We start from the raw sequence: 26,394 nt of genomic DNA, 5'->3' as shown, positions 1-26,394 counted from the left end.
GACTCGTGTTAATTGTAGCAGTAATAAGTCTGAGAAGTGTTCCCTGACAAGTAAGAGGTTTTGGAGCCTTAAAAAATCCCTACATAATATCAAGTCCTTCAAACTTAATTGCAAAGAAGATTATTTTTCAACGAAATACTATGGGTGCTCCCCCTTCATGCCTAAAACCAGGAAGGGAAGGTCCTCATGTCTGAAAAGATATCCCTATGAAACGTACACGGCCCCATTGCACTGTGCGCCTTCAGCTTCGAAAGAGGTTCATCTGCTCTTGAGCCTCAGTAATCCATACTTTCACCTTGGCTCATTTCCATAGGGCCGTAAACATTACATTGGGATTTTGGAGAAGAAAAGAAGCCACCAAAAGAGCCTTGATTGGTGAGATGTGTGCGAGTGCCAAAGCTGATTTCTAAGCAGGTTTCAACACCGGAAAATCATTTAAATCTTTTAGCATTTTAGAGTCGCTGCCATAGGCCCCCTGCCCAATTAGATGTTGCTGTCTAAAGCATAAATGTGTAGGATATGGCAGCATGCTTTAAATTCTATATGCTAATATCCATGAAGGCTCTTATCACTAAGTTTTAGCTCTTCAAATGTTGACATTAAGTGCTGACAGATCTTGTGCACCATTTTTTTTTGTACTTTAAACTGTTACCAAATATTCAACCAGGCAGAAGACTAATTGCACACGGGTGAAGCAGTTAGTGGCGCAAACTAACAGACATCCACGGGAGATGGAAGCAGCCACATGGTGCTTAATGCGTAATTTGTAAACCATTGTCTCCTTGATTTTTGAAGCAAGCAGCATGAGCAGATATGTTTAGTCCCTTTTGTTGCTGCTGAATCTGTGACCAATTTATCCTGAACAAGGGAAATATTCCAACCCCATTGACATTTGTTTGATTACAGCATAAAGAGGCACACTTTATATTACAATGTGAAGGTTGATATGGTTTTAGAACACCGGCTAGGTAAAATTCCATATCTGACCACTATATCTCCGAACAATTCAAAGCATGTGAATCATGTCTTTTTACCCTCCTCATAAGTGGTGGATCCCTTTCTTCCTTTCAAGTACCCTCTTAGACCCTGCCATGGCTGTGTGTGGGAAATCCTTTTAAGCCCAGGAGTTCACAGACCAATATCTAGACATTTGGTTGTCCCAGCGTCGTCTTCAAACCAGAACGCAAATGTCTATCTCCCTGTGACTACCTATAGAGTGTAGAAGAAGCTTGACTCCATGGGCCATATGGCGTTCGTATCGGACAGTCTTGTCCCCTACACTGGAAATTCCATCTGCATCCTAGATTCTATGGTCATGCCCTTGGGAATTCCGAAATATCAGATCCTGTTTTGGGGGGTTGAGGGGGCACAGGCCCACAGGAGCTACTGAGCCCCATCTCTAGTGGTGGTCCTTTGCCACTATGTCCAGGGGAGCGTTCTACTATGGCTCTGAAAACTGGCTAAGAATAACGCTTGCACACTTGAATATCAAAGTACCGAGGGTGAGCAGTCACAGGATTTTAGGGAAATAGTGTGGGGGCAAAAGCTCCAAACTCAACAGTCAAATGGCAGACATAATAAAAATTTCCAGTCCAATGCTCATCGTTTATGTATAATTAAATTACTAAATACTATTCAGTTCAATTGAACTTGGAACTATACTGTTGTAATCCTGATTACACTTTCCAGTTGGGCCCCCCTTCCGGTATTCTCTCCCTGCTCTGCTAAGCTAATAGCTATAGTATCTGGTATACTGTAGGTATAGGCTTGAATGAGGCACAGGTGTACATTGCGTCACATTTACATCCACCGGTTAGATGCATAACTTGGTTCACATGTTCTCACCCCAGGTATTGGCTCGAGTAAAGTCACACATCTTTGCGACAGTCATCGACTCCCATACTGTCCATTGGTTTGATCAAAGACTAAGCTCTGCTTCACCTGCCCGAGGGTGTTGCAGACTACATTTTGTGGTGGGTGCAGTCTGCATCCCTGGCCTTAATTTACCTCGCCTTACTGTAGGGGGCCTCAGTGGTGGCTTCCTCTTCAGAGCAGGAATTCCTGGATGAAACTGGCCCCACAGGGCCTGCATAGCAGCACATTGTCTTCGCCGGTTGCACCCTTTCCGGCTGAGTGGGGACAGGGTCCCAGACAAGGCAGTTATAACCTCCAGGCCAATTCATCAACTGCGATGTGTCTATGTCCGGCAAGGCTCCACTTCAACAGAAACATGGCTCCTTTTCTCAGGTGTTTGCAGGTGCAGCACCAGAGACTGATAGCTGACACAAGCTACTTGTGATTGTAAAGCCTTAATGCTGTTCAGCCCAGGAATCCCAAAGAGAAACCAGAAGAGTCCCTCGCAATAGCTGGCTTAGCTCTCTAGGGCTGTCTGCTTTCTCAGTTGGTCCCCACACCTGGAAGAGGCTGGGCTTTTCTTGGACAGTCACTCGTCCAGCTAGACCAGGCACTCTCCTACCCTCTCTCAGTAGGCAGGAAGGCTTTTAAATACTTGACAAACCCCCATCCCTTGTCACACAACAGTCCTTCAGTTGGTTGGCATCCCTGTGTTTTCAGGATCCCTATTTATATCTTCTGTATTTTCTTTTTATGTCTGAAGGCATTACTTGCGGTTTACGGGGATCCTAGAACTAGCAGTTCCTATTTCTACTGTTCGGGCTTACGACTGCTCGCCATGTCTTTGTAAAAGTGCTTATAGTTGTGGTGACTTCACTATAGTGGCAAGATATCCATGTATTTCTGGCTGGTGAAAGTGGTGTCTGGCCAGGGATCTCCTTCAGCAGATGAAGGTAAAGACCAACTTGAGAAGAAGAATCATCAACACCTTAAAGTCCCACCTTTCGCCGTGGCAGATTTTAAGCTTTATAGGGGCAATCCTGTACACAATCCACATTAAGATGATTCCTTGTCAGAGAAGCGCAGATATTTTGAACATGATTTTGAGATTTCTGACTCTAGATTGTATCCTGGTTCTACAGGTTTTGAGTCCGTTTGGTCTCATGGCCTTGTGTATCATGTTGGTACTCTGGCCAGATGGTGAATTAGGGCTCGTCAGTGGTGTCTTGGGTCTAATTAAATTCAGCATCAGGAGAGTCTCACACTTTAGGTGCAGATATTTCACTATGTTCTTACATATCTGTACTGGTGGATGCACCCCTCCAACCTTTAGATGAGGAGTCTGTTCCGCGCTTCCCATGCTCAGGCTACCTGTAGTTACAGGCTGCTCCTCACCAGGCTAGGTGCCCATCTGGGTGGCTTATGACTCATTGAATGAAACAAGGTCTTTGGCTACAGAGCAACACTTTAACATACATGTGCTTGAGCTGTAGGTGGTCCATCTTGCCATGAATGCATTTCTCCTTTCCGTCTCAGGGAGTACCATGTTCATTTTGTCAGACGGCACCACTACTATCCAATTATATCAACAGACCACGTATTAGTCATGAACCCTATGTTGGTATGTGATTTGCCTGTATGAGTGGGGTCAGCAACCAGGAATTTTCCGGGTAGTGCCACATCTAAAAGACTCCCTCGAAGTAAAGATGGATGCTCTGTCCTCCCTAACTGGAAGACCACGAGTGGGAGCTGCATCCCAACGTGACCGAGGTGATCCTCTCCAGATTGGTTTTTCTGTTAGTGCATCTCTTCACCACAGGACAGGAATTGTCCTCTGTTTTGTGCTATACACTTCTCTTTGGGCTCCATTAATGTTCAATTAGTCTCAGGAAGCCAGCTGTTGTATCTGCTGTACAGCAAGTATCAGCTGTTTTTCTGCCGTTTCTGCTTCTGTACAAAATTCTGTAGAAAGTTCAGTAGGAGCAGCCCAGACTGACGTTTGTTGGCACAAGGTACAGGGCCATCCCTTCCTCTTCTGTGGAGAGCAGGACTGCTCTTGCTTTAGGATTGTGAGGTTTTCCACCTCAATTCTCAAATGCTGCAGCTGCAGTGTAGAGCTTGAGCAGTGCATGTTAGTTCTTGTGCCTTCCTGATTTAGTCACAGATCTTAGCAGCCAGGAATTTAGCTACCAAATAAATCAATGCAGGTCACTGGGATAAGTTTGTTCAGTGGTATGGATCTGTAGGCATCAACCCCTTGTAGTCTTGTCTTACCGACATCTTGTGGTTTCTTATCCTGTGCTCCGAGTCTCTAGAGGCGACTTCAGGTAAGGGTTATCTGGTGGCCCTGTATGCCTTCATGTGCTTGCCTGATCAACCTTCCCAGTGTCAGTTTTTTGAACGGTTTCCTCTGCTTGTTGCCTCTTGCTTCGTTTATTGTTCCTCGGTGGGATTTCAATCTCTATTTTACTTTCAATCATGGAATTTGAATAGCGCACTACTCCCCCGTAGGGTCTCAAGACGCGCGCGGGGGGGGGGGGGGCGTTACTGCTCGAACAGCCAGGTCTTGAGTTGATTCCTGAAGGCGAGGTGGTCCTGGGTTGTCCGGAGGTGGATGGGGAGGGAGTTAAATGTCTTGGCAGCCAGGTAGGAGAAGGATCTTCCTCCGGCGGTGGTTCTGCGGATGCGTGGAACGGCGGCGAGGGCGAGGCTGGCGGAGCGGAGCTGGCGGGTGGGCGTGTGGACGGTCAGGCGGGTGTTGATGAGCTTGGGGCCCAGGTCATGGAGGGCCTTGTGTGCGTGGGTGAGGAGTCTGAACTTTCTCATTGGCATCCTCGTTAAGCTAATACCCAGGTGCCCAGTTCATTTTCAGACTGTGTTATTGGTGGCAATAACATCAACGCTTAGGGGGAAACTTCCCAGATCCTATCAGTTTGTCCACCCTTTTCACAGCTTACTTCCTGGGTAAATTGCTTTTGTGCACCTGCTCATCCTTCTTACCAAAGTTGGTTTTTGCTATTCATATGGCTCAGTTTATAATTCTTCCCTCAACCACATCCAACGAGGAGGAGCGACTTTATGGGCTGGTCCCCAGACTTGGCAGAGTCTTACAACATAGACTGCATTTGTCAGAAAAGAGTGGTCGATCAGCTTTTTCTGTGCTTTCCTGGAAGTAAGGAGGCGACCAAACACTACATTTTGCATTGGTCATCCTCTGTATCAAGATCTGCAGCGCCTTGGCCAAGAAATATTCTTCAGAGGGCATTTGTGCCTAATCCACTTGAGCCATAGATGTCTCCATGGCTTTCTCCAAAGGTGTGTGGCTTACTGACATCTGCTAGACAGCTACTTGGTAATCCTTGCATACTTTTAAGAAGCATGTTCTCGCTTAAGTCTCAGACACATAGTGATGGGTACTTTGCTAGAGCTATGTTGCATAGCTTAGTTTAAACTGGCACTACTCCATCCCAACTCATAGGAAGGTATTTCTTTGGGACTCTCTCGTAAGGTGAAGAATCTGTGGACAACATATCCATCGGGAGAAGTTACTTCTGGTTAATAGATTTCTGATGGATACATAAGCTTCCTACTGTTTAATCACCTGCCCTCCTTCCTAAAGGAGAGAGTGATGTTACTTGTAAGGTGCCAAGATATGCACATGTTTTGTGTTGCATTTCTAGCTGTCATTAGTGTCTTGGTTTCCTCTCTCCACGCCTCGCAATGGCACAGAAAGTCAAAGTAAGGCAAGCACACCAGTTGTACCCTGATATACTGGGTGTTGTCGTGAGCCGCATCGTTCCTGTTTGAGAGGCTTTGCTGTGGAAACTTAGTCCAGTCCGAAGAATCTGCAGTAGGATAATATATCCACCAGAATAATTGTTACAGGAGGTAAGTAACTTTGTCATTTGCACATGCAAGCATGACCGTACAGTCAAATGGTATTTTTCTAATATGTTATTGGTTTCAATCATTGCGGTAGCAGCTTGGTTTTTCGGCCTTCTGAATTCAATCAGATGAGATAGTAGTAACTAATTGTCAGCACTACTAAGTGGCAAGTCCGAAACAAAAAATGTGTTTTACCAAGAAATGCTACCAATAAAGTAACAAAGCATAAGTACAGAGTATATTATTGAATTGAAAAAAGCTTGCCATTAACCTAACAGTGCTCAACATTGTCAAATCACACAGCGAGTTAACATAGTGTTATTTTCATGACCTGTGCAGCTAAAATCACACGGGTTAACACTCCCAATGCAAGTAAATGTTCTATTGTGGGCTGCATTTTCAAATTGGAAAGGCTTGGCAGAACAGTTTTACTAACCAGTTTACAAAACCTAAATATTAACTTTACAATACACCCCACTTGGAGCAGATGCCTGCAGATATCTTAACCTGGTGGAATCCTCACCTTTTTATCTGCTCGTTTTGGGGCACAGTGCTAGTATTTGTTCCATATGATCTCCTTTGTTGCATTGTTCATGTTCCCCCTTTTACAGGGATTCAGTTGCTGCTCATTCAAAGGCATAAAGGTTTTCACTCCTAGACCTCTACAGTGCCTTCTCTTCCTGCTTATTTAAAGGATATTCCAGCGTTCCCTTTGTGTAAATACAAATATAATTTGTATATTTTTTTCCAGATAATGAAGGAAATCCAGGAGCACAAGATAAAGATTTATGAGTTTCCAGAAGTGGAGGATGATGAAGACAGTAAAGTAATCCGAAGGATAAAGGTATTGGTGACTTTTTGAGGGTACATGTGTGAACATGCAGGGTTTTCAATGGTCTGAGCAATGTAAATACTTCAAATCTTACTTCTGTGTCTCTGAGGCATGCAGTGCTCCCCGATGCTCAACCTCCACATCTTCTTGATCCTACCCTCCCAAGATGCGAACCACCTAGTTTCCATAAGACAAAGAAGTACTGTTGTATTAGACAGACAGTACTGGATATTTGGACTCCTATAGTAAACTATTGATGTTGCACCTCTCTCCTTCAAATTAATTCAACTTCAAGTGAATTTCAGCTTCTGTGCATTGTGCTTTTTATTAAGTAGTAATACATTTATGTTGAGTCCCCTCTTTACAGGCAAAAGTGAGCTTCTGCTTTTCTTAAGTTCAGGATTGTATAGAAAAGTCTCTGCTCGTGGCATGTGTAGCTGTAGATACACATGCTCTGCATACTCCTGCCATCTAGTGTTGGACTTGGATGTGCACAGCTAGTTTTTCTTCGAAGAATTCTTCCGAGTCATTAGCTTAGTGACTCCTCCTATGAATAGTAATGCTCCTGGGTATCTGCTCCATGGTTAGATTGTTCTGTCGTTTGGGTCTGATTTGCATCGCTCTGATTCAGAGTTGACGGTCCGTGGTACTCTTCGCCGTAGCGCCTCAAGTCTTCCTCTCCTGCTAGCTTCATACAATTGTTTATGCATCGCGTTTCTTGTCTGTCGTGGTCCTTCAATTGGATTTGTGCTTGTTCTATTGGGTTTCGCACTTGACAAATTGAGCACTGTGATGGAAAAACACCTTTTCGTTACTGTCCACAGTGCCACTATAAGTACTCCTGGACAGATCAACACGCAGTTTGTAAACTCTGCTTATCGCCGGAGCATAACAAGACTTTCTGCTCGCCTTGCCTTTCATTAAAAAAAGACCATCCGGAACAGTTGATCATCTGCTTGCTCAACATACCATGAAACGGCTGTGAGACGACGACACCTTCGACATCTTTGGGAGGACATTGAAGGAGAGGCGTATCTCGAATAGGTAGCAGCTTTCAGTCTGGAACCTGATTTACCCTCTGACTCTGAGGGAACAGGCCCACGGCCCATGCAGGCCAACGTCAGAAGACAGCAGCAGAGAATACCAACACCCTCCATCAGGTCACCCACCGCCTCTCCAGGGATCGGGCGTCGAGCCCACAATTGTGTACACCGCCTTCAGTATGCCACTGCATCGCAGCTATGGCTGACACTGTCATAATGTTTTGGAACTGAGACAGTCGCTCAATACCCAGCTCGCCTCAGTGCTTACTGCTCCTTAGATGCCCTCTGGGCGGTCTTTATGCCAGCACCAATGGTCTGTTCGAAGTGGAAACAGCAGTTGATGTCAAAACTGGCTTTGAAATTGAAACAGCCTTTGGTGCTCAGTCGACCATCCGTGGCTGACTCGAAGGATCAGTAACTACCCATTCTGCAACGTTTCCAAGAGGAGTTGACATTCTGCAAAAGACTGTTATACCCCCCCCCCCCCCCCCCCCTAAACACAGGGAATAGCTCAGTAAATCTACCACCAAATGTGCAGGAGACCTGTCCTCGCAAGAGAAAACTTATCCTTGAGGAGCAGCTGGCATTTGAGGCTCCTCCTCCTAAGCGTCAAGATTGGTGCATCAGTCCGCTGTCCTCTTAACCTGCTTTACCTCCTCCACCACATGGGCCTCCTCCGATTGTTTCTCCGCAGGGCTCCACACATTCATCCTATGGGGAGAGGAGTCCTCAACACATAGACCCTTATGATGACCCCAGAGCCCTGGTGACAGCGAACCCCAACCTCTACCCTGCTAAGCCTTCTCCTCCAGACGATACTACCTCTTATCAAGAGGTGATTTGCAACCCGGACAACTTCCACAAGGTATACCTGCACACCATTACAGAGGAAGATGTCTTCCTGGTAGAAACGCTCTCACACACTCCTCATTCTATGGTTCAGACTAAGGAATTTGTATTCAAAGACCCAGTCAACTAGGATAGTCACACTGAATCTGATGGGAGCTGACACCTTATGTTAATCCTCAGTGGTTGTGCACACGCCTGTAAACAGGCAAAGCCACAGGGTACAGAGGATGACCGCCACCAGACAAAAAGTTAGAAAATTGATGCTGCAGGGTAATTAATTACCACACAAAATGCCATCCTCTGGCCAATCGCGAACTCAGTTGGGTACGACTGAACCCAATGGGACGAGATGGTAGACCTGATCCAGCACTCCTGAATCAGTACAAACAATGGGCACAAGAGATTGTAGCAGAAGGGCAAACCATCGCCAATACCACTATCAGATGTGCTCTAGACGTGGCTGCCACCTTCCCTAGAGGCGTTAACTCGAGTGTCTTGATCCGCAGACATGCTACTGTCCATGTCTCTTGCTTTAAGCCAGAAGTCTAGTAGCATTTGATCAACATGTTCTTTTGACGGGGAACACCTCTTTGAGCCTTAAGTTGATTAGATGCTCGAAAAAAGAAGACACTGGCACAGCCAAAGCAATGGGAGCTCTTCAGTCTCCATCACCTGTATGACTTTTCATTGCACCCAATTCTATGGTGGTGCCAAAGCCACCTCCAGAGGGGCCTTCATCTGCTACCACAGGAAACAGTTGCAACCCTCCCTGGGTAATTTCAGGGGTGCATATATGGGGAACAGGGTAGAGGTGAAGCAACTAAGGAAGATGCCCTTAAACAGGGACCCCACTCTCCCTTTCCCCCCGATCCTATAATACCTGTCTGGCTTCTTTCGATTGTAGAGCAGGGTTTTTCCCTGGAACTAGGGGTACCACATTCCCTCCTGCAAATACTCCTCACCAGAACACCAGCACCTCCTCCAGGAAGAAGTAGACATGCTCTCAAAGCAATAGTCTGTGCCACCAGAACAAAATGTCAAAGGGGTGAACTCTCTGTACGTTCGAATTCCCAAGAAAGACTGGTCCCTTAAGCAGATACTAGACCTCGGGCCCCTTAATAAGCCACATGGTCGTGCTCCGGGATGTCATTCCACTATTGCAGCAAGACAGCCTCATGATCGCCCTCGATTTGAAGGGCGTTTATTTTTGATATCCCGATCCACCCTGAAGATCACTGCTATCAAGTTTCTTGTAAGTGAACTGCACTTTCAATTAAAAGTTCTGCCCTTCCGCATAACCACAGCTCCTAGAGTCTTTACCGAATGCCTTGCAGTAGTGGCATCCATGTTCTCCCGTACCTTGACGACTGGCTGATAGAGTACAGCAAACAGCAGTGTCTAGTCCACACATCACCTTAGAGCTCCTCCATGATCTAGATTTCATCAGCAACATGGGGAAGTCCCATCTCCAAACCCTACAAATACAGCAAATGACCGTTCAGGGTCTTGTAAACACCCCTTCAACAGACCTTACACATCAACTATCTGGAGTTAATGGCAATCCATTTGGCTCAGGCTTTCTTCTGCCATGCACATCACAAAACAGCCCTGGTCAAAACCGACAACATGACTGCTGTGTACTACCTGCAAAAGCGGGGGGGGGGCACACACTCTCCCTAGCTCTTGCCGTTAGCGCAAAGCAGTTGGCGTTTGGTAATTCACCAGAGTGCATCTGCTAGCGGAATACCCTCCAGGAGCGGACGACTTCACAAACCTGCTTAGTAGGATGCGGCAAGTCCACGAGTGGGAAGTCCACCCCAAAGTCCTGCTCTCTTACTTCCAACGTTAGGGGTTCTCTACATTAATCTATTCGCAACTGCCGAAGACACCAAATACCCAAGCTTTACCTCCAGGTTTCTGCACTCAGTCTATGGGCAATACACTATAGATAAACTGGTCAGGGATATTTGCGTACGCTTCTCTACCTCTCCATACATGGTTCGGAGGCTGCGGCAGACTTCCCTCACCATCATACTGTTGGCTCACCCATTGGCCAGGCAGCCGTGGTTCACAACCCTCCTTGAGTGGTCCGTAGTCCCTCACAAGGGGCTTCCCAACAGGCGGGACCTTCTTACTCCACACCAGGGCACAGTTAGGCATCCTAATCTCAGGCAGCTCAACCTAGTTATCTAACTCCTGAGGCCCTAGAGCTTGAATATCTCAGTATACCAACTGAGGCATGTCCATCCTCAGAGGCTCTCCATCCCATCACTCGAGCCTGCTATGCAGCAAAGTGGCAGGGTTTTGTCAACTATTGCCTCTCCAAGTACATAGAGCCACTCAAGTCCACCATGCAAGACATTGTCTACTACCTACTTTGTTTACAATGCTCAGGACTGGCATACCCTTCCATTACCTTAGACATTCTTCATTATGCATAGTTTCAGTCACTAAAGCGTTTATGAAAGGAATTAAGATGGTTTTTCCACCCTAGCCTCCTCCTGGAACCTTAATGTAGTTCTCACTAGGCTCATGACGCCCCCTTTTGAGCCCCTTCCAGGTTTTGTCTTGAAAGGTCCCATTTTTTTGTTGTTGTTACTTCCCTTAGGTGATTGAGGGAGATTCAAGCTCTCATGCTGGAAAAATCTTTTTTTTCAAAGTGCACGCTGACCGTCTAGTACTTAAAACTAACCCAAAGTTTCTGCCTAAGGTGGTATCTCAATTGAACTCCCAGTATTCTTTCCACATCCAGATTCAGTAGAGGAAAGAGCCTTCCATACACTAGACATAAAAAAGGCCCTCATGTACTGTATTGATCGGACCAAAGTTTTTCGTGAAACTAAACTCTTTGTGGCCCACGCTAAACCACACAAAGGCACTGCCATTTCCAAAGCAGGGATAGCTCGCTGGCTAGTCAAGTGTGTTCAAACCTGCTATGTTAAGGCCAAAAGACTGCTACTTGCTGTACCCAGGCTGCATTCTACCCATAAAAAGCAGCCTCCGTGACTTTTCTGGGTAATAACATAAAAGCTGGTATTTGTACGGCAGCTACCTGGCCCACACCACAAACCTTTATTAAACAAGAATGTGTCCATGTCCTAGCACATCCCAAATCTCAAGTGGGCCATGTTGTACTACATACACTTATAAACCTTCTGCAGCATCCTCCGGCTAGCCTCCGCTTGGGGGGGAAAGTGCTTTTGATTCTGTGCAGAGTATGTGTATCTATAACTACACATGCCATGAACTGGAAATATTACCCTATAAGCATCTGTTCATGGCATGTAGTGCTGTAGAGTCGCATGGTGTCCTCCTTCCTCCCCAGAAGGCTTCGGTTGTTGCAGATGCCTTATTTCTTTTACTTTCCTTTTTTGCTACTTATTTTATTGCATTGCCATTTTAATTAATTTTTTGTGCTCCATCTCCATCCTACTTGCCGTGTGGTAAAACGATCTATGCACATTACCAGTCATGGGAAGAGTCACTATACTTTGTGGCTCGAAAGACTTTGAAGAAAAACTTGTAAATGTCCAAGCCCAACACTAGATAGCAGGAGTATGCAGAGCATGTGAATCTACAGCACTCTATTGCTCAAACAGATGCTTACAGGGTGAGTATTTTCCTTTCTTGCACAGTGCTGTAATGGAGTCTGTTATAGTAAAGTTTGGGAAAGGGGGAATTTCTTTTGCATTCTGCTTCACTTTTAAACAACATTTATGTTGCACTGCATGCAAAATGGTTTAAATCTCTTAACTTTAGCGCCTCCATATATGGTGTCTAAGTACCTAAACTAGTGGAGCATTGGTGGGTATCTTGTTATGACTCTCCTGCTGAAAGTCTTTCCTGGATGACTTCCTGTCAGTTGTTTCCCCACATCTCTCAGCCTTGTAACTCTTGCATGTAATTTGGCTCGAATTGGTCACAGATACACTCTAACTTCAATCCTTGGTTTGGTAATGTAGGGGGGCAACTGCTTTTTATTAGCTTTGACCTGTCTGTAGTCAAAGTCCTGTTGTATAAAAGGCCAATACTTGGAGTGGGGCTTTGGGTAAGCCCCCTGTTTCACATTGGTTGGCTTTCTTGTCATTCTTATTTGCTTTCTTCTTATTCAATGGTTTTCCTTCCTCTTTGTGTTTGTCCCTCCCCTGCCCTGCATCCTACCTTCTATATATTTCCATGGCTTACATCCGGGCATTACTTTTTTTTTCCTTATTCTTTGGGCATTCCATAAGAATGCATGTGTTCCTGCTGTGCTGCTTCCCCTTCTATCGTCTCTCATGTTCTGTGTTGCTGCCAATCTCACACGGCTCATCCATAAAGCACAGAGACATGTTTGTGTTGAGGTTTGATTAAAGAAATTTTTGTCTTCAGTGTTCCACATGTAGCATGAAATCCAGGTTTTGGCTCACTCAGCTGGTGTTTGAGGATTAAAGTGAATCAACAACAAATGGAAATGACGTGTCTCTTATCCTCGAGGCCGATTTATCTGCTCTCTGGGCTGCTGCAAAGCTTCAAATGGCTGACTCATTTGTTTCAGCTTCAAATCTTGTGTGAATAGCATATTTTGTTCAGTAAAGAAACTGTCATTGTAGCATTTTGAAATACTTTAAGATGTGTTTGCGTTTCCACTGTTTTTTGTAAGGCCAATAGCTTGGCACTTGCATTATAAAAGTGGGGCCTATTGGCTTTGCCAATGCTTGTTTTGTGAAACCCAGAAGCTTGAACTACAAAACTGCAATACTCACCGTTTTGATCATTTCAGAATACACTGTTAAAATGACAAACATTTCTACACTTTAGAGACAATTTATAGCTAATTTCATCTAATTTCCCATATAGCCATGTTTGGATTGTGCTTATTTTCGATTTTGTTGTTTTTATTTATTTACTGTTCCCATGGAGCGAGCTATGCTGAATGGTGTTTAGTATCTGTATAGTAATGGATGTATATTATCGGTTACGTTGGAGATAAATACTTGCTGACCAATCAATGATCAGCAATACGCAGTCCATCAGTTTGCACTGTGGAGACTAGTGTAATATCCGTGGAGATTTGGTGTCCTGGGTGGACATTTCTTTGACTCTATCTGTTCTATGATTGTCTTCAGTTTTACCACATAGCTAATTCTCCTGCACCCTCAAAGCTGAGAGAAAGAATTACAGGGGTTTGGGTCTGTATGTGCATGGTTCTGTCCCTGTGATTGTCAGATGGTTTGTGCATTGATAGAGAAGGCAGTTCACATTTGGCAGATATTGGTTTGCGTGTCTTCATATTCCCTGCTCCCATGTTCGATTCTACTTCTATCATTGTATTTGGTTGACCTCCAACTGGAACCAGCGGGATGTTTGTAGAACGAGGTTGACATGATCTTCTTTCCGCCCGTTAACGGCTTGCTGCTTGATGTTTGTTTTTTATTGACGTTTTTAGAAAGCTCTTTGTAGACTGTACTGTGGTCTTAGAGGGAATGGTCAACTCTGGTTTATGGATGGATCCTGGTTTTATCTGCGATGATTAGGCCTTTTTTTGCTGGGGGTAATATATGTTAAAATAATAAAATAATAATTATCAATTGGAATTCCATAGGAAAAGAGATAAAATATCATTTTTGCTGTGTGATACATATTCCATTTGATAAATTAGAAGAAATGTATGAACTCCTCGTTGGCAGAAGTTGAATCTCTCAAAGGACAAACCTTTCTCTAACCAGTCACTCGAAACTTATGTTTACTTTACATACATGGATTGCAGATCCTAAGGCACTTGTTCAGTTTAACTTACCTTTTCACGTCTGGTAAGTTTTGAGTTTAATAAAAAATAGTTATACATGTATCCCATTTACGAGGTTAGCTATTATGCAGAAATTTTCTGATTTTGGGCTAGCGGTCATGGGCCAACAGTGACGAATGAAGTTGATCCTTCTTTTGCTGATAATGTCTCTCTTGCAGGAGACCACCTGGTCCCTTTTGACAGATCTTCAGAAGTCACAGCAGCTGCTTGCTACTCTACTGGACTTTTATCTGGGGCAGGGTTATCAGCCTTGTTTCCCAAGATAATTTTTTTTCGGATTATTGGGAAGTATCATTTGAGTGCTTTAAACAGAACTCAAGGTTGATGTGGTTTTGCGATCCATTTCCCAGGCCTCCCATGTGACTTCATCTGGTATGCAAGGGTGCTCGGTTTACTCTGAGTGCTAAGGAAATTAGGTTAGCTAGGCTTTTACTAGTATTATTATTATTATTATTATTATTTTGAGATTTGTAAAGCGCCTGGTGACCCGAAGGCATCCCCGCGCTATAGTACTGTAAAATCCAGGACGGACGAAAACCAGGAACTATTTGGGGAAGAGGAGGGTTTTGAGTTTTTTACGGAAAAGTGTGTGGCTGGGTTCCAGACGCAGCAGACGAGGAAGTGCGTTCCACGTGGAGGAGGCCTTGACCGAGAAGCGGCGTCCACCGGTGCGCGACTTCTTGAATCTTGGGACTGTGGCCAGATGTTCGCTGTCCGAGCGGAGGTTTCTGTGGGCTTTATAGGGTGTAATCATATCTTTGAGGGTGGCGGGTCCAACCCCATTGATGAGTTTGTGCGTGATGCACATGGCCTTAAACTCCACTCGCTGGCGGACCGGAAGCCAGTGAAGAGATTTGAGGGCCGGTGTGGTGTGGGCTCTGGGGGGAAGGTTGAGAATGAGTCTCGCCGCGGCATTTTGTACACGCTGAAGTTTGGTCAGGGTGGTTTCAGGAGCCCCGAGGAATGCGGCGTTGCCGTAGTCCAGGCGTGCTAATATGAGCCCCTGTACCAGAAGTTTCCTGGACAGGGGGGGCAGGAGGGGGAGGATCTTCCGAATTGAGCGGAGAAGACCAAAGCATGTCCCCGCGGTCTTGACTGCCTGGGTCTTCATGGAAAGGTCCTGCTCCAACCAGAAGCCCAGTGTTTTAATTTCTGTCTTGGGCGTGGGGATGTCACCGAAGGAGTCTGGCCAGGCTGAGGGAGGGACAGAAGCCTCTTTAGAGATTTGACCCGTAGAAGACTGTCTATTCGAGAAGATTCTTCCATGAAGCAGGCTTCTACCTCGGTCAGTGATGATACACGCGAGTACATTGTTCAAATCTGAGAATCCCAAAAATTGTATTCACGTACTGCGAGTTGAATGTGCAAAGGATTTGTGTTTTTTTGTTCATTAATGTAAAGATTGAGGTGCACATACATGACCCTCACAGCTATGCATAATGTATATAAATATCTGGGAAACTATAGGGGAGCTCTGGCATTCTCCTTCCTATCCACACTTGCTTCAAAACTGCCAAAGTTACGTATGTAGCATTATTGTATATCGCTTACTTCCAATCTGTCTGGTCACAGTGATCATGTGCTCTGGAGTATCTGACTTTATACCCTTTCGTTTTTTGCAGGAACGGATGCCATTGGCTGTGGTTGGAAGCAATGCTGTGATTGAGGTGAACGGTAAAAAGGTTCGAGGCCGGCAGTACCCCTGGGGTGTAGCAGAAGGTAAGGAGCTCAGGGTTGGTATTTGGACCTAGTCTTGCAGGCAGTGAGGGACGTCAGTATATTCCTCGTCAGTGGTGGCTTGATTGCAAAGACGCAAAGCATTTTGCATGTGCAAGGTTGGATGATCTCCATGTTGTAACTATGACCTGATTGACTTTGATTAAGGGCTCTGACTGAAAAGTAAGTGCTTTGTTGTATTTAGTTTTTGTATTGCGAGTGTGTTAAAATTAAGTTGATCTGTTCATTCATTTTCTTTCTTTTTAATCTGTTGGCTATTTTCTTGCTTTGCAAGACTGTAGAGTTTCTTCCACTGTGCGCGTTTACTCTTTTATGTAGACTTTATTGTTCATGGTCTTCTTCTCATTTGTCTTTTTCTTGCTCTCCTCATTGCCCCCATTCTTTTCTTGCTCTTGCCCACTATGCTGCATGTGTTCCTCCTCTTCCCATGAGGCCTATTTTTTCAACCCCCCCCCCCCGTTTTTCCCGATATATTCTCTGTCTAGTAACTGTTGCTATGTATTTCTGTTTGTCACTGCCTGCTAATTGTAAAATCTTTTGTGTTTGCGAACACAAGGTTTAAGAGTCAAATACAAAAGATTTTTTTACAGGTTTGTTCTGTGCCTTACTAACCTCACTCTTGACTTTATCTCTTAGTTGAGAATGGCGAGCATTGCGACTTCACAATTCTGCGGAACATGTTGATCAGGTGAGTGAAGGTGGATAAGAAAGTTGCTGATTTATTGGTGCTAGAATATGGATTCCCTCACACCACCTGTGCTCATTCCATTCAGTTTCGTCCTCCACCTTGAATGTCCCGCTTATTTTGCTCCCTTTTCATGAGGAAGTCTTTTGCGAAATACTCCTTCTCCTAGGAGAACAGGAATCCATTTTCTTGCAGAAATATTATGCAGCAAGCTCCCTTATATACATTTCTGGCACTAAGGTCCTAATTTAATGTTTGGCAGGATTTACTGTGACCATCGGGGTGGCAGATGACATTACCTCGGCCACCCTGATACAGAGGACTGCCATATTTAGAGATTCCTGCCAGCCCATGGTTGATCTGTTGTTTCACAGGCACTATCCTCGTACGTTTTTTTTTTTTTTAACGGGTCATTATTTTAGTTTTTCTGTTCAACGCCCCCAGGTTTTCCATGGCAGTGACTGATCAAAACCAACATTGGCAAAGTCAATGGGTCTCACCCATGAGCACTATTAGCTTTGGCAGTTTTTTGTAGCCATGCTGTACAGCAGCGCTGATGCATTGCAGTGTGACTAAACCTAATATTAAAGCTCATGACGCAGCCAGGCTAATGACTTTGGGTGTTTTTTTTTTTTTTTTCTTTTCTTTTCTTTTTGCACTGGATGCATCTTACTACTTATTTTATTAATATTTTTAGCCATGCTACACAGCAGCCACGCTATACAAAAAGGCTACAAATCATTGCCGAAGTTGGAAATGCGCCCATGCTGTATGGCAAGAATAAACAGCAGTTGTAGAGTCAATAGTTCCAGAGGTGAGACCTTTTGTCTTTGCCAATGCTTTTTAGGTGTCAGCACAGCACTCTTATGATTCTGAGGAAATAAGTTTGTCCCCAGGCGTGGAAAAGAAAAAATTGAGAAAAATCTTACGTTGCGCCCATGTCTTAGTAGTATCTGCTTCCAAATGTATTTTCACTATCTGTTGTCACAGTAAACCTCCATTTCAAAGGAGCAAAGGGCTTCCTTGAAATGCGTGTGGCATAGTAAAACAAAGCTACAAATGTTGAGTGCAACAGGGAAGATGAAAAAATAAAAGTACTACCTCAATTAGCGCACTTAGGAAGTGAAGTCTGCACATGCTGGTAAATTAGAAGGCAGCAAATAAGAGTGAGAATGAAGCCAATAAATGCTAAGCAATAGGCAGACTACAAGTCCCTTGTTACAATATTTATTGCAAGTGTGTGTGTGCGCTATTTCAGGCGAGACCTAAAAATGGACATCAGACGGTCTCTCTAAATAGTGAGGGTCATGTGATGCCCTTACTCCAAAGGCCAGCGTACAGTAGTCTGTCCGTCTGATTAAGCTTTCTATCGACGAAGCCAAAAAGGGTACAGTTGACAGAGCTGAATGTTTGGCTAACTTAGGATCGGCAGACTGAAAGGTTGGTGAACAGGGTACTCCCTCACAACGGTCAAACTCTCGATCAGGCCTCAAGTCTTTCCATTGCATTTTACTCTGCTACTGACACTGGCTTTCACACCTTTCCTCGCAGTACAGCAAGAGCCAAAAGTCTTTCTAGGTTTGAGCCAGGCACTTCTGACCAGCTGGTTAAAGCATGGCTCCCATCCTACACTGTCCCCACAGAAACCTGCTTTAGTCCTGCATTCCTTTTCTAGCAGATGGCAGTCAATTGTATAGCTGATACCATCTTTTCTCGTAGGAACCATGTAGAATAGAGCTTTTTTGTTCAGACTTTCCCATGTCTGTTATTTTGATATCTCCAGCCATAGGTAAGTCAAACACTATTTAACTAGTTTGGTGTATGTGAGGGAGTTTGTGTCACTAACCTGACAGTCTATCTTTCTTTTGTCTAGGACACACATGCAAGACCTGAAGGATGTCACCAACAATGTTCACTATGAAAACTATCGAAGCAAGAAGCTAACGGCAGTCACCTGCAACGGTGTGGAGAGCACCAGATCTAAGGGACAACTCACCAAGTATGAATCACTGTACTGTTGAATTGGGTAGTGTTGTAAGTTGAAAGCTGGGGGTGCAGGAATTACTGGAAGGATTACTCATCAAATGCAGATGGTGTTAAGGGCTGTACATGAATTGTTCATCAAGTAGTAACGGGAATGCTTTGGAATGGCACTAGGCTTTTTCCAGTAAATTCCAGTGTTGGAGTCAGGAACATTTGACAGCTACCGTCGATCTTGAGGGTTTTGGGACAGTGTTGATATATTTGTTGCTTGATGGTAGAGTGGAAGGGTGCAGTGTCTACATAGCTGACTTACTTCTAAGCTATAGGCCAGACTATTTGCCAGATGTGGACTGGGGAGGCAGAACATTTGGGATTCAGGCTGAACACTCTGACTGCGAAAGTAGTTGGAATACAGACTCAACAGCTTTGTTATCGCCCGAGTTGTAGAGCTATATCACGTTCTCCATTACATTATCCATGTCACAGAGGTAGTGGGGACATCAATTCCACTTTAATCTGTGCCATCTTGAGACATTCTGATGACTCCCATTATAGAGCATTTGTGCGATTAATCACTGGATAGGAGCCTGGTGTCAAGCCTTTTGGAGGATGAGCACGAAAATAGGCCGTTTAAAAAAAAAAATAATAATAATTATCCAAAAATCTGTTGATAGCATTTGTCTTTTCAGAATACTTGGTACCCTCCATGTCTGTTCCGTTTACAATGCACTTTGGTGTTCACTAGTGGTCGATCTCACAGACCATATCATCGACAATGCACTTGGAGCTGGTCTGAGATTTATTGATTTGCACTTTCATGTCCGTTCACGAATGTCAATGGCAAATGCATTATAGCTGCATTATAGCCCGTCACAGGTTTCAGTTCACTCACCTTTTGCTAGTTTTGTGCACTAAAACTATTTTTGAAATTCAAATTAAAGGATGCATTACAAGAGGTGTACAGTATTAGCATGATATATGCTTTGTGTCTTATATTATTGAAATCATTCTGCAAGCAGATATCTCAATACGTTTGCACCTACTTTAAAAAAAAAAAATACAAATAGGCAACGTTTCTTTAAAAACTACAGTTCCAACCAAAAATGGTAAAGTTGCATAGCAGCATGCTCAATGAAAAAGGTCCTCTTACTTTAAACTCAAGAAGAAGCTGTCCCTGAGTTGCTGGTATGCTCAGCACCAGGAACACCAGTCTGATGTTATTTTCTGTCTGTAAAGGTAGGACGTCTGAACTTTGCATTTTCATTGAAACTCTCTTCTGTGCAGTATCCTGTTATTTAATGTTTCAGCAACTGCTGACTTTTCTTCAGGCTTCAGCTGGCTCTGTACCAAAACAAACAGTTAGCTTTTTGAGGGCGAGGCTCCTTCTTGCAAGCAGTGTACATGGTTTAAAGACTTGAGTCTACACAAATGAGCATTGCCAATATTCTATCACTTTGAATCCCTGGCACATCCAGCGTCAACTTAGAATTTTGGCAGGCTTCCTGTGGAGAAGCGAAACTGAAAGAAACCTAGTGCTACTGTAAGGAAAGGACTATGAGAGCATGCTAATCGCTCTCATACTGTCAGTCATAACCGAGGCTGCGGAGAGACTTTCCTGCCTCTTGTAGGCACTGCACACGGTCATGTCCTAGTTCAGAGATGCATTAAAATCCAGTTGTAAATGTGGAATTGTTCTCATTGCCACCGTTGCAGCTAGACACTCCAACTCGACCATATCATTCTTCCAGCAAAGCTTCAACATGGAATGAGGAATGAGTAGTTTTCACTTTTCTCAGAGTAAAGACCCCATTTGTGTAGTGGATGAGCCGAATGTCTACAGCAGATAGTTATTGTAGATCTGCATGCGCTGCACATTCCTAAGCTAGTGTTTGATCCTGAAAAGAACAATTTTTACTTCTCAGAGGCTGTTTCAGCCTCTGGTACGATTCATCATACGGCACATACCTATCTTCAGATTAAATCCTGAGGGCGTTGATAAATTGGAATGAGTCAGATGAGATTTTTCGTCACCGTTTGCACATCTTATGCAGAAGATAGTGATTGTGCTTCTTCTCATACAAGACGAAGAGCATGTTAGAAACCTTGTTCTCAGTACTGGTGGTTAAAATGTGAATGCTCCCCATAAGCCATGATAATAAACATATAAGACCACTTGAAGTTCAGGAAGAAAGTAAAGACCTGAAATAGGCTTTTGTATCTAATGTTACTAGGACTAGTGTTTCACAAAAATTAGTTGGTACTGAGGGTCAACCCCAGATTCCCCCTCAGGCTTCCAGGAGATCTGTCTGACATTTATTCTAAGTGCTTTGGATGTTGTCCGCCCTCTGTAATTTCAATGTATGGTTTATTCTTGAATAATCCCTTCCACTTGGTTTACAATTTACCGTGACTATCACTGGAAATGTTTCCTCTAAGTTGTCTTGCACCTTGGCTTGCTATGCAGTTTGTGTCATCTCTGGGTGTTGACACGTTATTAGAGATAGGCAACGTCGTTTGCGTTGCTGAGACTGGTTCTGATGGCCCAAACCGCTTTCCTTCTGTAAAAACTCAGTTACGAGCTCTGGGGGGAATGAAAAAATATTTGATTTTGTTTGTCTTTAGTGTAAGGTGACAATCCCTAGTCTTTTGTGTCGCCGAAATGAATTTGAGAATGTAGATTTCTCTAGTGATTAATGATAATTTTTCTTAATCCCGCGTAATCAGCCCTCACTCTCGTCAGTCTTTCTTTCTCTGCCATTTGCACACTGGTAACGAGTTTAGGTACAGTAAAACCTGTTACAACACATTGGAGCTAAACACAATTACGTCAACCTAAAGTTAACTTGCAGCATAAGGGAAGGGCCATGTATATGTTACAATCCTACTGCGGTTTGACATTTTTTTAAATAAATTGTTTCTTGGACATTTTGCAGTGTGCCTTTCTGAGCTATTAATCTTCATTTTGTTGTTCTCCACTGTTTACGAATTCTTAGAAGTCCCCTTGCCCAGATGGAGGAGGAGCGAAGGGAACACGTTTCCAAAATGAAGAAAATGGAAACTGAAATGGAGCAGGTCTTTGAGATGAAGGTCAAAGAAAAGAAGCAGAAATTGAAGGACTCTGAGGCAGAGGTAAGAGGTGTGACGTACCCTTGCCCTTCAATTTACTCCTCTCCCCAATGCCTTTCGATGCAAATGTTTGGCCCTTGAATAATCTCATTAGGAAACTTAAGACCAGAACAAGTCAGGGGCGCGTCCTTTTTAAGAGATTGACGTGACCCTTAAATAAGACACAGTGGCCTTCGACCGAAGACACCTGTTTGATCTTTATCAAAACGGAGGTATTCTAAGGACAAGAGATTTGATTACAGCGAAATAATTCTAAGGTGGTGGGAGCTTGGAGGGTAGGTGACCACCGACCTACAGCTGAGGTATATAGATAAGTCGGACTCCTGACTATTTCCTCTACTAGAGAGATGTTCAACACAGGATCGGCAAAGATCCTAGCGTTCAATACTTCAGGCAGAAGAGACATATTGACATGTTCATCGTGTTAATTTGTTTGGACTGCCTATTTTGACTCTGTTCGCCCTCACTCCCACATGACTTCTCAAATGTGCCCAAGCCCTTTACTGACACTGCGTCTCTTTTCAGCTGGAGCGCCGGCATGAACAAATGAAGAAGAACCTGGAGGCTCAGTACAAAGAGTTGGAGGAGAAAAGGAAGCAATTTGAAGAAGACAAGGCCTCATGGGAGTCCCAGCAGCGCGCCTTGGAGCAACAGAAACTAGATGCATCCAAGTAAGAAGTCACTGAAAAAGGGAGCATTAAGGGAGGCAGAATACCTGTTCGTACTGGGGGTGGGGGGTTGGATATTATTGTAGGCAACAGGGTGTTCTTGAAGGCCCAGAGCAGTTTTTAAGTTTCCTATCACCAACTTCTTTCCCAGCCGGAGACACAAGAGGTTATGATTACTACACCCAAACATCACTCAATTAATTTGGCTAAGTTTGTGCACCTTCATTACCTTTGGATCACTCTGCGATTTGTGTTTCCACCACACAACGTGAATAGTGCTAATTATCATTGGGTTACAAAAGCTGTGCGGACTTGTGAAGGCCAGAATTATAGTTTACTAGACTTAAATACTTTCAAAATCTGTTGTCAGTGTATCATTTTCACATATGCTCTGTAGCTAGTAGGGTTCCACAATGAAGCGACTCCCTACTTTGGGTTGCTCTACACTTCCTGAAGCTTTAGCATGTAAGAAGTTGAAAATGGCCCTCCTTAAAGCAAAGGCCCGAACGCATGCCAAAGTGAAGGATGTTGAGTTGGGAATTCTCACATTGACCCATCAAGAGTTGGTTTCACTGGATAAAGAGAGGGAGGACTGGAACAAGAGAAGGTGAGGGTCAAAAACTTCTGAAGAGAAATTTAGGAAAAACTAGCCAACATAGTTAAACATTATTTTGAATCTGCAACTGTAGCTCAGCTCCAATACAGTAGCTAGCCCATCCTCCCCCAATTTTAGTTATCAAGGAGATTGGTCCTTCTCACACTGTCGAAGTAGATGCCTGAATTGAGGCATGTTTAGGCAAGTAGTGACTAATTGTAGCATTTGTTGGATTTATTTTGAGGATTATTGAGAGTGGTGAAGTATTACAGGGGGCCAGGTGGGAATTCTGCTTGGGGAGTTCTGTTGTAATACCTGAGGTTTAAGTGCCTTTCGTTTCTCACCGATTCTCCTTTTTAAACCGGTCTTCCTGGCTGCACAACGACTAACTATTTTTTTTTTCTTATTATTTTAGAACGATGGAGAAGAATAAAAAGAAAGGGAAGATCTTCTGAGGAGAGCCTACCACTGCTCCGGTTTTATTGCAGAATTATTATATAATTATTATTTTGTTTTTTTTGTTTTTTTACTCCCTTGCTTTCCCTGAAGGCCATTTCTCTACTCCTCCCCACAGCCCATGGACCACTGGGGTTCCTCTTACACCACAAATAAATCAGAACTTGCAACAGAGACTGGGAAACAATGGGTGGGATTAGATGAATCCACCTCTTGTGGTTTTATCTCCTGTCCCCATTTTTAGTTTTGCAGTATTTGACTGTAAAAGCAGTGCCTGTCTTGAGTCCAGAATCCTCTCGAGCATGTTAGATGTGTTCTTTATACAGATAACTCGTCTGCATTTAACAGAAGTAAATATACAGTGTCAACCGTCCTCTGCTATTGTGTAGCGAAAAATACTCAATGTGGTTTAAGACCGAATTCTTGTCCTCTCAAAGAAAGGATACAAAAGAACCTGCTGGAACGAAAGGGTCATTCAGCATTCCAGCTTGCGACTGTTCTGCATGCTTCTGATTGCTTGAGAATTTTCCTGCCTATGTTGGGCTGCTTGTCAATCTTTTCCCTACCTGCTTCTGGCCCTAGTGGTTCCTGCTCTTCTGTCATTAGTGGTCTCTGCCTGCCATGAGCGGTGGCTGCCTGTCGCTTGAGATCTTTGTTTGCCTATCTTCAGCTTGTGGTTCTTCCCTGTCTACAATCTCGGAGCATGTTGGTGCCAGTCATTTGTTCTTTCTTGATGCATATTGCAGGCTGTTTCGTCACCAAATGTAACCGTTTGATGTCATCATAGAGCATTATTTCCACAAATTAAACAAATATGAAGGCTTGCTTATGATTGCTTATCATCCTGCACAAAAGTCCACTACTGTCTCCTATATCTAGGAGTTGATAGTGGACGAACAAGAGGAATGTCTGCCTGTTCCTGGGATTTTAGATTTGTGCCACTCTATGCTGCAGGGATGGTGTCAGCCATTGTAGCACTTGACAAAGGGACCACTGGAGTGACCGCTGAGACCCGCTGGCAAGCAACCTCACTAATCAAGAGAGCACATGGGAATATAGACTCATACTTCTGAAATGTCTCCGCCAAGGATGGAATGCTTTCCTCGCCCTTTGCAGATTGACTATTTGCACATAACCTAGCATTTGTAACCCTAATTGGCACAGGCATTCATCCTTATCCCACTGGAATCTGACAATAGAAGCACCATCTTCAGGCAGAGAGCACCATGCCCCTTCAGCATATAAACCCCATTATTATCTTGTTAGATTTTAGTGATGTAATAGCTATATCTCGATGTAGTCCGCCTTACATGTTTTTTGTTGTAATTTCAGGTGATGTATTATTCTTCAGTTGTAACACCAGACTACCCCAGTACCCACTCATTCTTCTACTTCCCGGCCTTCGCCTTTATATTTTGATAAAGTCTCTGAAACCATTATTTCTGTTTGTATATTAATATAATAAAGTTGTCCTTTTAAAACTGTGCATTATGTGAGTTTATTCACTTCATATTTTGATGAGGGGATCCATTGCACCAGATCTGTGCCTGCAGTGCTGTACCTCTTGCGAGATGTAAGTCCTAAAAGCCCATAATTGGCGTCCTTTATCGTTTTAATGCTAACTGTTCATATTTTTGGCATTTCAAGACCAGTTCTGCGTGCAGTTCGAGAGGTCTTTGGAGTGAACTAGAAATATTCATGCCTATAGAAGTCGGAGGCAAAAGGTCAACACATATTCCGGCACTTAGTGTTCTGGTCTATATCTTGCATGATGAGTGTGGCCAACCACTGGCTACCATGGCTAACTAGTTAGGGAGATCCACTCCCTGGCCTGCTAAACATCCTGCAAGATGGCTCTGGGAAATGGACCTCTGTAGCACTAAATGTGCTCTTTTGCCCACTGTAGGTATGGTGGCAGCTTGATGAATTAATTGCTGACTGCCCGTCAACTCAGAAGCAGGCCTTCCAATTCAGCCTCTGTGGAGCCCTATGACTTTTGGGCTATTTTTGTGCATGAAGCGACTGATCACACAAGGCTGGCGCTGCTGTGAGCCCTGGACTTTTCGGCTTGGAATCCCCCTGTTGCTGTGAGGCTGTTGGGGCACGACTGGCATCCCCCTGAATGAATCTTTGTGAAGTGCGTTCCGATAGCCTACTGCATGCAGTGAGCATGGCGAAGAACCTGCAGGTCCAGCTGTTGGAGGTGGTGCAGCAGCTTGCTGGAGGTAGAGTACTGCCTGGGCCTTGGGCAGTTGGGGCCCTGGCTATTTAAATGCTAATGAAGTTGGGGGGGGGGGGATCTCTGCTTGTAACCTAGATATGACTTTACTGTGTTCCTAGGACCCGATCGCCAGAATATTCCATTGTGTGGTTTGTCCCTGCTCGCGATCACATGTACCTTAAATATTAGTATTTGCATGAAAAGTATTTTCTTAGTTATCATCCTGCTATTTTATCCTGATCACTTGCATAAAGGCCAAAGGTCTACAGTAAAAGATGACCGTGCGGAATTAAACCACAAAGTCGCACAACTAACAACAGACATGGTTAATATCTACCAAAAATGAGGATTTGAAGTCTTGCTACAGTGGCAACAATGGGCATAGTCAGTCTTGTGGAATCTACCAACTTGGGAAATATGGAGATATTTGTTGAACAACTGCTGGTGGAGATACTTGGCAGAGATCACTTCTCCCATGTTCCATAGTTAAAAGGCCCCATAGATCGCTAGGCCTCAGACCTTTGCTTGAGGCTGCACTGCCCTACATCGCCAGGCTCTTAAACTACCACAACAGTGACCTGGCACTTTGTTTAGCCCGAGTAAAAGGGTCTTTTGACCTTACCTGTACCTCTACCCAGAGTTTACTCTGAATGTACAGGAGCCCAGGTGGTC

At 44.1% G+C, this 26,394-nt stretch overlaps 1 protein-coding gene across 1 annotated transcript in view; it reads left to right on the top strand.

Annotated features, from left to right (window-relative positions):
* LOC146775913 (septin-7-like) overlaps positions 1-24,987 on the top strand; it is a 164,342-nt gene extending 139,355 nt beyond the window's left edge. Inside the window, exons 7-13 of the mRNA XM_085636941.1 lie at positions 6,491-6,583; positions 15,874-15,970; positions 16,625-16,676; positions 18,547-18,672; positions 21,650-21,785; positions 22,308-22,453; positions 23,461-24,987. Of these exons, the coding sequence (XP_085493067.1) occupies positions 6,491-6,583; positions 15,874-15,970; positions 16,625-16,676; positions 18,547-18,672; positions 21,650-21,785; positions 22,308-22,453; positions 23,461-23,500 (690 nt within the window). The 3' untranslated portion in view covers positions 23,501-24,987. The remainder of the gene's footprint in view (positions 1-6,490; positions 6,584-15,873; positions 15,971-16,624; positions 16,677-18,546; positions 18,673-21,649; positions 21,786-22,307; positions 22,454-23,460) is intronic.
* The last annotated feature ends 1,407 nt before the right edge of the window (positions 24,988-26,394 follow it).

This window comes from Triturus cristatus, chromosome 12, assembly GCF_964204655.1.
Source record: "Triturus cristatus chromosome 12, aTriCri1.1, whole genome shotgun sequence".
NCBI classification, from domain to species: Eukaryota; Metazoa; Chordata; class Amphibia; order Caudata; family Salamandridae; genus Triturus; species Triturus cristatus.
Note: the sequence above shows the minus strand (reverse complement) of the source record. Positions and strands in the feature narration are given on the sequence as shown.